General features: G+C 47.4%; 1 protein-coding gene across 2 annotated transcripts; it reads left to right on the forward strand.

Annotated features, from left to right (window-relative positions):
- TMEM120B (transmembrane protein 120B) lies at positions 1 to 9806 on the forward strand. 2 transcript variants are annotated; one of them, XM_083873944.1, is made up of 12 exons: positions 1 to 104; positions 2351 to 2469; positions 3376 to 3492; positions 4214 to 4273; positions 4842 to 4937; positions 6008 to 6097; positions 6567 to 6632; positions 7547 to 7608; positions 7860 to 7952; positions 8346 to 8410; positions 8568 to 8640; positions 8848 to 9806. In XM_083873944.1, exons 1-12 carry the CDS (start codon positions 36 to 38, stop codon positions 8922 to 8924), a joined length of 987 nt encoding a protein of 328 aa, XP_083730070.1. In that variant the 5' UTR covers positions 1 to 35; the 3' UTR covers positions 8925 to 9806. The 2 variants fall into 2 exon arrangements, with proteins under 2 accessions (XP_083730070.1, XP_083730069.1); XM_083873943.1 differs by having other exon boundaries at positions 8568 to 8636.
- The last annotated feature ends 487 nt before the right edge of the window (positions 9807 to 10293 follow it).

Raw genomic sequence — 10293 nt, forward strand, 5'->3', positions numbered from 1 at the left:
CGGGCCCGGGGCAGGTTCGGGCGCGGCCCCGCGCCATGCGGGACCAGCTGGAGCGGAGCCTCGGCGAGTGGCGGGAGCTGGAGGAGGAGTTCCGGCAGCTCCAGGTGAGCGGCGGGGGCGCATCGCGGTGCCTTCCTTCCCCCCTCCCGCCTGCGCGGACGCGGCTTTTCCCCTGCACTGCCCCGCCGGCTGCCCTTGCCGGCTCTGCTTCTCATCCTGACGCCGCGGGGCCGCCCATCCCCGGCAGGAGCGGGGACTGGAGGGTCCTCACCGCCGGCCGCATCCCCGGGGAGGCTCGGCGGGAGCAGCTGGAGGTGCGGGCGGGCTCCCCCTGCCCCGCCGGGGCGGCCAAACGTGCTGGATGCCTCGGCTGCGGCCACGGTGCGGGATGTGCATCCCCATCCCGCCCTGCCCGGCACCGCACACGGCCCGGCCCCGCCGCCCCCGGGCTGGGAGCACATGGGATGTCGCACACCGAGCCACGGTGCCCCGGGTCCCTCCGAGGATGATGCACCGGGATGTGGTGCCGCGTTCCCGGTGCTGGGATAAGGATGGGAAAAGGGACGCGCTGTGGTTGTGCTCCCCTGGAGGGTGCAAAGAGCAGCGCCCGTCCCGCCAGCATCTCCTGGCGGAGTTTGAGTTCTCCTGGTGGGATAGGACGGGTCCGAGCGCTGTTTTTTCCCTCTTGCAAAAGCGCATTGAGGGACAGACAGGGCTCGGAGTGGGGGCTGAGAGCTGTTCTATAAGATGCTTTTATCTCCAGAAAGCTTCCCTTCCTTCCCTGCTTGTCACCAGTGCTGCACCCAGACACGTGCTTTAAATCCCAAAGCCAGTTTTAAACTATGACCGGCTGTTCTCACTCTGGTTGTTTTAGCCTCGTTTAGACTGTCTAACAGAACGTGCATGCAAAAAGAAAAAAGAAAAAGTGTGATTTCCAGATTTAGCTTGTTTCTTAATTAAAACTCAGTTCAGGTTGCACTCCCGTTAGCAGAAACAAGGGCTGGGTGCTGGGGGAGACCAGCTGGCCTGGTTTTGTTGGTCACTTGTTTGCTGTGTGCGCCTTCTTAACGAGCTCCCTGCCTCAGTCTGGCCTAAACCACAGGAAATGTCAGTGACTTGTCCCTGCCTCAGTTTTCCCACCTGTAAAAGGAAAGTAGAAATATTTTTCGGTGGTGTCACTGACCAGGGGTTTGTGCTGTAGGGGTGTGCTCAGCAAAATCAAAGTGAACCTGAAACGGTGAGAGCTGCAGTGCCTGTACAGGGTTAGTTTGGTTATTAAGGTCTTTAAATCAGATACTGGAGCTTGTTTTGGGTTGTTCTTGTAAAGAAAGAACAGCTACCAGGTGGGTCCTAGCAAGGAGGAGAGCAAAGATTTGGTTTGTGTGGTTTCCCCACCATGTTTATGCTCTGGGAATAGTGGTGGGAATTTCCTGTGGTTGTTGGTGTGCTGGTGGGTGAAGCAGCCATGCAACCCAAACTCTGCAAACTTTGTTTTCCAACTTAAAATTGGCTCAGATGTCATTGCTTGGTGCTTGGGGAGCCCTTCCTGAGACCTCCCTCATAGGGAAGGGGGGTGAAATCCTTGCAAAGGGTGGAAAAGCAGAGCCCAGGTATCCCTGAGTGCAAGGAAGGGTGAGAGCAGAGGCTCTGCTCAGTGGATTTGCAGTTGGTGAGCGTGTCCTCGTTATGGCTGAGCACTAACTGGGGGCTTCAGGGGACCCATGAGTTGTGATAAAGCAGTTCCTTCCAGGAAGCACCTGAGGCCACAGGCAGGGACACCAGTTCAGCTCTTTAAACCAGAATATGGGGCAGTAGGTTGCTTGAATATCCGTGGGGTTGGGATGGCAGTGGTGGCCAGGAGGTGCCTAAACCTCCAGCCATGGATTTGTGCCTGGTGTTGTGTCTTTCCCCTCCCCCCCAACTCTGTTAGGTCCTCATTTTTTTTCTCCAAGATCTAATCTGGCTGTGAAATTGGAGTGCCTGCTCTGTGATTTAGCCACCATTTGATGGGCATGGATCAGGATCAAATGGAGGATTAGGGGATTCAAGGATTAGGGGCTTCATTGCAGGGTGGGATGGGAGTGAGGAGCTCCTGAGTGGGAAAGCTCTTTAAAGAGGAAGTGAGATGAGTGTAGAGGGTGCTTTTCCTCTTGCAGGAATTTCATCAGTGTCCATTTAAGCCCTGTTGTATCTGTACTGGTTTGGCATCTCCCCCTCCTTGCTTGCTAAAGGGGTGCCTGTTACATCCCATAAAACCACAATTTTCCTTGTTTCCTTCAGAGGTGAGGACCAAATGCCATGAATAAGCTAGAAGGGCTCTTCCTATCAACCATCTCCTCTTTTCCTGCAGGAAACACATAAAGTTTACAGGCAGAAACTGGAAGAAGTCACCAGCTTGCAGACAGCCTGCAGCAGCTCCATACACAGGCAGAAGAAGACCCTGAGGGATCTGAAGCACAGCCTGCAAAGGTAACAGGAGACCTGGAGGGTGGAGGAGGCAGGGATGCGATATTTCTTCTTCCCAAAGACTGAAATGATTGGATTTTTAGTACTTGTAATAGACAATTTCTGTTGCAGTGCTAAAGTTGTTCCATATTACAGCCAAGTAGAAGGTTTATACTGCATGAGAGAGGGAATCCTGTAAATAAAGTTTAAGGGAGCTGGTGTGGGTTTGATCCTTGCAGTGCTGTACATTCAGGACTGTGCAGCTTTTGGCCGTGCCAGGTGAGCAATGCTTTGCTCTGTAAACTGCACTGGAAGAGCAACACCAGTCCTTGAACTGAAGGTGTAACTTGCTCCTGGGTGGATTTACAGGAGGGAACTGTCTCTGGCTCCTTGGCTGATCCCAGGAGCCACAGGCTGAATTCCTTGTGTGCAGGCCTGAGTGCAGCACCTCTGACACCACAGGCTGCTGGCTCTGCTGCTCACTGCTCTCTGGTTAACATTAATTACTAAAAACATTACAACTAAAACCAGCTGGTCAGTAAATCATCAGCTCTGTTACATCCTGAAATGCTTCATACCTGAGGAGCTGCAGGCTCTGCAAGGGCAGTGCCTGAAACCAGGCACAAAGATCCCAGGGTGGAGGAAGCTCCTTCAGAAAAACACATTATTCCCACGCAGTCCTGTCACTGAGCTGATGAAAGAGAAACTGATTTATAAACCAACTGGTTGAAGTGACCTACAGCAGCATAAACCTGGCAGTGAAATAAAGTTGTGATAAGCCAAATGGTGCTGCAGAAATACAGGAGCAAAGCACATCACCTCACAGAGCCAGCTTCTTAACAGCCTGGATTTTATGACAGCATTATTTTCCTTCTAATAAAAAGGAGGTGAGAGCATGAACAGGAATATCTTGTTTCTGTGTTCTTGCAGGTGCAAGCCTAGAGCGAGTCCTGAGGAGTTTGCTCTCATTCAGGAGATCAGCAGCCAGATCAAGGAGAGGCAGAATGTCTTCTTTGACATGGAAGCCTACCTGCCCAAGAGAAATGGGTATGTGCTCCAGGAATTTTGGATGTTTAAACGATCACAGCGCTTTGTTCCTGAAGGAAAAGGTTGAAGAGAGACGTGTAAAATTGGATTAGTCATAAATCTCTTGCTGAGCTGCTGTGTCAGTTGTACACAGAATTCATTAGCTGTGAGTGGATGTAAATGTGTGTGGGCAGTGCAGGTTTTCTGTTAAAATGACAGTAACCTGCACTGGCAAGGGATTGTGCAGCTCAGTGTTCCACACTGATGTTTTCCTAGGCTAATTTTTTTTGAGGGCTGAATCAACACAAGACTTTTTCTCTTTTTTATTTTTTAGTAATATTTTTAACCAACTTTAACTTTTTCTTCAAGCAGGGTTGCTAGGGCAGAGTTATGTCAGTTGTCAAGGGCTGTGTGATGCTGCAACCCCTCAGAAGTTTCTGTCAGAAACGTTTTTTCCAGTTCCTCCATGTGTTTGGGTTTGGACCGTGCACACTATTTATATTGCCCTTAGACTGTAGTGGAAAAAAGGGACCAGGAAAATAAACCTTTCCAGTAACTTCCTGGAAATGCTGACCAATATTTCCATGTGTAAAGCCTCTTCTGTGGTCTTTCCCTCTAGTTTTTTTTTTTTAATTAAAAACCTCCAGCAAGTGCAGCTTTGGCAGAGCCACTGTTTCATCACTTCGTCCTGTGGTGTTCAAATAAAACTTATTTGGATCTGCTCTTGGCTTTTGTCTTCCAGCTTGTACTTAAATCTGGTGCTGGGAAACGTGAATGTCACTCTCCTGAGCAACCAAGCAAAGTGAGTGAGCCTCCCCACATGTGTGAATTTGGGTTTCTCTGGGGCCAGCTGTGGGTGTGGACTGGAGCCCAGAGAGGGAAATAGGTTTCTGATAGACCTGATAAGTGAAATGTTGAGGGTGGGCAATTGGACTGTGCCATGGGGATAAGCTAACATCTTATGGAGCTCCAATTGATTCCATCCATCACTTGTTTTTAAGCCCAGCTCAGCCTGTGACCTTCATTGTAGAAATGTTTGGAGTTTTTTTGTGATGAAAAATGGTACTGTGACTTCTAGGCATACAGTGCTCTAGAAAATGGAGATATATATGTATTTTTAAAATCTTGTCATGCCAGCCCACAAACCAGCTCAGATGGACTTAAGGCATTGTGTTGCAGCTGAGACTGAGCTGACCCTCCCTGCAGGCAGAGCGCTGCCTTTCACCACTGTCCACTTAATTTCTAAGTGTTTCAGCAAAACCTCTGTCTCTGGGCTTGGCATTTGGCTTTGTATGTGGTTTGGAAAAGGTGAAGCCACATTCCAGTCAAACATCTGTTTGTGTCTATAAACAGCACCTGTTTCCTTCCAGGTTTGCCTACAAGGACGAGTATGAGAAGTTCAAACTTTATCTGACAATAATCTTGTTACTAGGGGCTGTCGCCTGCAGGTTTTTTCTCCACTACAGGTAAGCTGCATTTTTAGTTCTTATCAAGTATTCTGCATAAAATTGTGCTGGGTTTGAATTATCTCATGTACTGTTGAGGACAGTGAGACAGCTCAGGTGGTGTTTAGGCTCTGAGCAATTGGGCAGCAGGACACCTGCACTTCTTCAGCTCTGGCAGGAGCTGTATTTTAGCTAATTGTTTTTCCTTTTTAAAAGATCTTTTGTAACTGAGAAAGTCCAACATCATGTTTCCTAATGGTGCTAAAAATTGATGTTATTCTGGCATCATGCTGTCCTTGGGAACTATCCATTGGTTGTGCTTGTGGGTTGTCCTGGGCAGGGACCAACACGGTGCTGCAGCTCTGAGGTTACAGAAGCAACAAAAGAGAATTTGTGTGAAATAATCAGACCTGAAGCATTATCTCCAAGTTGTGATAAAGTGTCTGAACACCAACAAGCTTCCACTATTCAGTTTTGCTTAAAAACCAGGAAGGTGTTGGAGCCACACACTGCCACTATGGTCTCTGTGTGTCTGAGTGAATGCAGGATTGTACCAGGAATGATCCTGCCCTGTACAGAGGCTGCCCCAAATCCCCTTGGCTTCAGGAGTTTGCAAATGGCAAAATAAAGTTTTGATGTTCTGGGGTTTTTTTTTTGCCCCAGAGCATAATGGTCTTCCATTATTTTAGTTGATTGGATTTATATAGATCTCATGGAATCTCCTCATTGAATTAGCTTGGAAAGGCCTCTCTTAAATTGGATCATCTGCTGCTTCTGTGGTGCTTTCTCTCCTTGAGCAGCACTTAGTGTCATCCCTGCCTACCTGCTTATCAGCTCAGGATCTGCAGTGTTGGATCACAGGGAGGGGGAAAGAGGCCTGGAGCCTGGTGGTGCTGCCCAGGTGTGCAGTGCTGTCCCTGTGTGCAGTGCTGTGTGTGGGTTAGAGATGTTCAGGATGGGACTTTGTGTCCACAGCCTCCCTTGGGCAGGTTTTCATCTACCCAGGAGGAGGAAGGAAAAACAGGGAAATTTAAAATGCATATTCATAATTAACAAGACTTTTTTTACTCTGTGTTTTTTCTGTTTAACAGGGTGACAGATGAAGTGTTTAACTTTCTGTTGGTGTGGTATTACTGCACGCTGACGATACGAGAAAGCATTCTCATTAGCAATGGCTCAAGGTACAGTGCCACCTGCAAAAACCACGGAAAGCATGAAATGTCCTTAAAACAAAACCAGGCAACAAAAAGGGATTCAGCTTGGCACTGAAGCCCAGCAAATCTGAGATGCTGATGGCCTCTCTGTAAAGTCTTTTGTTTCTCTCCTGCTCTCTGGTCACTTCCAAGGGCACCTGTGGCCAGCTGAGGTTTGGGGAGAGAGCAGTTGCATTTCCTAAGAGTCCCTAAGTTATTGGTCCAAGGTGTTGGCTGGTTTTGGTAGCTGTGGGTTAGTTCTGGATGTGGTCTGGGGTGTGTGTGCTGCCTTGTGTTAGAGGCAACACATTTTTGGCTGGAAATGCCTCAGCATCCCTTGTACTTGGGTTGGGACATCTGCTTTGTTCCCATTTTTTGGATCTTTTTTGCCTGTAAGGCTGGACTTGAATCGTGAAATCCATGTTTCTTGTCTAACTGCCATGTTTTTTCTGCTCAGGATCAAAGGCTGGTGGGTGTCTCATCACTACGTTTCCACATTCCTGTCTGGAGTGATGTTAACGTGGTGAGTCTCCTCTTGCCTGCTCGAGGTGCTTCAAGCCTGTTTCATGGTGTTTATATCATCTCAGCATTTAAATCCAGTGTGACCATGAAGTTGTGGCCACAGGACACATGGCAAAGTGTCAGCCTTAATATTTGTCTGATGTTACAGATGTTTTTCAATGATAAATACAACAGTGCAAGTTTGTATTTACATTGCTGGGTAAAAAAAAATAGAAACACAAACCCTGTGGCTGTAATTGGGCTGGTGATAGCAAAATCTTTACAAGTCTCCCAGTTTCTGTCTCTGTAACTAAGGAAACAAGCAGCACTTTGCTGTAGAGGAAGAACACCACAAAATGAATGTTTGGTGCCTTTATTGAGCCTTGATTAGAGAGTTCAAAGCCAAAAATGCAAGTTACCCCCTTGCAGTGGGTGGTGGTGTTGTTTAGACAATCCCCCCCGTGCAACCTGTCTCAACTTGGGCATGAACTGATGAGTTAATTATTAAAAATTGTTTGAAAACAACAAAAGCTTCTTCTCCTGAATCTGTAAGGGGCTTGACAGTGGCTAGGGCAGAAGGTCCCTTGCCCTTCATCCATCCTGAACTGCCCTCAGGATAAGCAGCACAGCCACCCCCTGTTGCAGTGCTGGGATTCTCAATGCAGATGATGCTGAATGGTTTTGCTGCCTGGAGAATACTGGGATAATGGATAAGAGGGGATGGCATTTATCCTTGTTAGAGAGGGGAAACCTAATCAATGAGAGCACTTCCTGCCTGGCTGTAGCACCTCTCTGGGCTCCCAATGGGTGGAATGGGCTGGGCACCAGCTGCTGGTTCGTTTGCTAATGGGATCAGGCCTGATGGTGAAGGGGAAGGGTTGGATGCACTGGATGCTTTTAGCAAACTAATGGATCTCCCCTGTGTTCTGCTTCCAGGCCAGATGGACTCATGTATCAGATGTTTCGCAGTCAATTTTTAGCATTTTCAATATTTCAGAGTGAGTAGATCTTACCTTGCTAATTCAGGAGATGAAAGTCATTTTATGTTGTACGTGCTTAGAAGAAAACAATTTAATTTGGTAAATACTGGAATATTAAACTGTAGGAATATGAAGATAGTGTACAAATATGCAATCCACAAATATAAGCAATAATTAAATTCTGTTGGATTAAATATTATTGAAGTAGTTTGATACTTACCATACTACTGAATAACCAATGTAGTGATGTTTTCTCTCTCCTCCTCCAGGCTGTGTTCAGTTCTTACAGTATTATTACCAAAGGGGGTGCCTCTACAGGCTCCGGGCTTTGGGGGAGAGAAACCACTTGGACCTTACAGTAGGTGAGGTCTCCTGCTACCCTTTCTCTGCACTGTTTTTGCACAGGTTTTGGATGCACTGATGGGGAGGGAGAGGGCTGTGTGCCCCCCAATTGCAGAGCTGCCACCTGCCTGGCTGCCTGTGTCCCAAGGCAGGAAGGGCAGTGAGGCTTTTATCCCCCTCCTTTGGTCTTGTGTGTCAGGAGCAGAGAAATCTGTTCTTTGGCAGCATTTGAGGAGACTAAGATGGAGGTTTTGGTCATCCCCAACTTTATCCTTCTCCAACTACAGCAATTTCAAGAAAATATTTTTATGTGACAGGAATAACCCTTATGGGGTGGTTTGGGTGGGAAACAGCTGCAGGTCCAGTGCTGGCTCTTCCTGCTCATGCTCTGCCTCTTCTGTCAACCTTTTCAGAAGGATTTCAGTCCTGGATGTGGCGGGGGCTGACGTTTCTCCTTCCCTTCTTGTTCTTCGGGCATGTAAGTTGGGTGATCTCCTCCTCCCTCTGCGGCGCAGTGTCTGCTGCTGCACCACCACACAAGGGTGCTTTGGATCACACACAGCCATGACAAATGTTTCCAAGGTTTGATTATTTTTGCTAGTAATTAAATTGCCTTTTTCTTTTCCCCTTTGCAGTTCTGGCAGCTATACAATGCAATCACGCTTTTCAGATTGTCAAGGCACAAGGAATGCAAAGAATGGCAGGTGCGTGTTGGCTCTGCTCAGAAGAAGCACAGAGCAGGGCAAAGGGGGTGCTTGAGCACACCCTGAAAGATATTTGGGCATCTGACTCCATTTAAACATAGGATAATGCAGCACAGAGTCTGTTCTGTGTCTGGCAGAGCACAGCAGTGCTGAATATAATCCATGTTGTAATATTACAAGGTAATAAATGCTGCTTCCTCTCCCCTTTCAGGTTTTTGTGTTGGCTTTCACGTTCCTGCTGCTCTTCCTCGGGAACTTCCTCACTACTCTCAAGGTGGTGCACACTAAGCTCCAGAAGAACAAAGACAAGGTGAAGAAGCTGTGACTCCCCCTGTTCCCAGTGAGCATCCATCCCTTTTCCCCCAGCAGGGCTGGGTTTGGGACACATCCTGCTCAACCCCAGCCAGGTGATGGATGGGCTCGGAAGGACTCGCCTGTCCCTGTGTTTGGTGAAGGACTCTGCCAGCACAGACTCAGTATTAATGCAAGCATGGCTCTCCAGTCACACACTCCTGCTATTTATGTATATTTAATATAAAATGTATTTGCTTCTGGGGGTTTTTGTTCTGTATATAGAGCAGCATGCACCTGCCTGGCGCAGTGCCAGCGTTGGGGAAAACGTGGGATCTACTGTAATTCCAGTTCTGGAATGATACCTGACACTTTTCAGTTTTTTTAATTTAAATTCTGGGTATTGAATTTATTGAGGTTTATGAACACTCCGGGTGGATCAGTAATACAGAGCGAATGCTGTTTTCCAAGGCATTTGTTTAAGGCATATTCTCAGTGGCAATACTAACCTATGTGTACTGTGAAAAGAAAATGCTCATCTTTGTACCATTCTGCTGCTATATACACTTCTAAAAAGTTATTTAAAGAAGAGAAACTCCTCCTTTGAAAACAAAATCATGCAAGCAAAAGCAGTTTTTAAATAGCAGGGAAGTCTGCTAGCCCTTTTCCAGGGAGACCAGGTCATTTGTCCAGGCCTGAAGGAACCTAAAATAAACCATTCAATATGCAGCTGCCTCTGCCCCTTTTTAGTAACAAACACACGGTCCTTGGGTTGGTTTTTGAGGCACAGTTCTGGAAAGGGGGATGTCAGGCTCAGCTCAAATATTAAATACTTTCTTTAGCTGCTGCACTTGTACCAGTAATGAAGAGAATGGAAACACGGGGTCAAGGGGATGGCAGGGGACAAACACTGACTGTGCTGCCCTGCTAGAGTCCTTGTGCTGCTTGAATTTACACTCACTCATTGGAACACCCTTTTTTGGCTGCTGTAACTTCTGTACCTCCTCAGGCAGCCTTGGGCCATGTCTTTCCCAACAGTGAAGGCTCCCTTTGAGCCAGCACAAAGCCCAAACTGGGCACATCCTCTGGCAGAGTCAGTGGAAAACTGCCCTCCTCCCCAGAGTGTGCTCATGAGGGGACAGATAATGCACCACAGGCTTGACATGGATTCATCAGTTCTGTTGCTGCAAACTAGCAAAATTACCTTTGCTGCATCACTGTCCTGTGGGCATGAACAATAAACTGCAACTTGCATATTTTCAACAGTTTTCACACCAGTTGCGTTGTATTTTGCTATTTTTGCACACCCTGTGAGGTTTTTTTTAACTTCCTGAGCTCTCAGTTTATGAAACGTAAATTGTTTTCT

The sequence above is a fragment of the Zosterops lateralis genome (assembly GCF_965231275.1).
Source record: "Zosterops lateralis genome assembly, chromosome: 17".
In the NCBI taxonomy this organism is placed as follows: Eukaryota; Metazoa; Chordata; class Aves; order Passeriformes; family Zosteropidae; genus Zosterops; species Zosterops lateralis.

Excerpts from the sequence above, each read along its gene's own strand:
- TMEM120B (XM_083873943.1), top strand. The coding sequence starts at position 36 with ATGCGGGACCAGCTGGAGCGGAGCCTCGGCGAGTGGCGGGAGCTGGAG. Across the intron at positions 2,470-3,375 it reads CTGAAGCACAGCCTGCAAAG|GTGCAAGCCTAGAGCGAGTC; the intron begins GTAACAGGAGAC and ends GTGTTCTTGCAG. Across the intron at positions 6,633-7,546 it reads TCTGGAGTGATGTTAACGTG|GCCAGATGGACTCATGTATC; the intron begins GTGAGTCTCCTC and ends TTCTGCTTCCAG.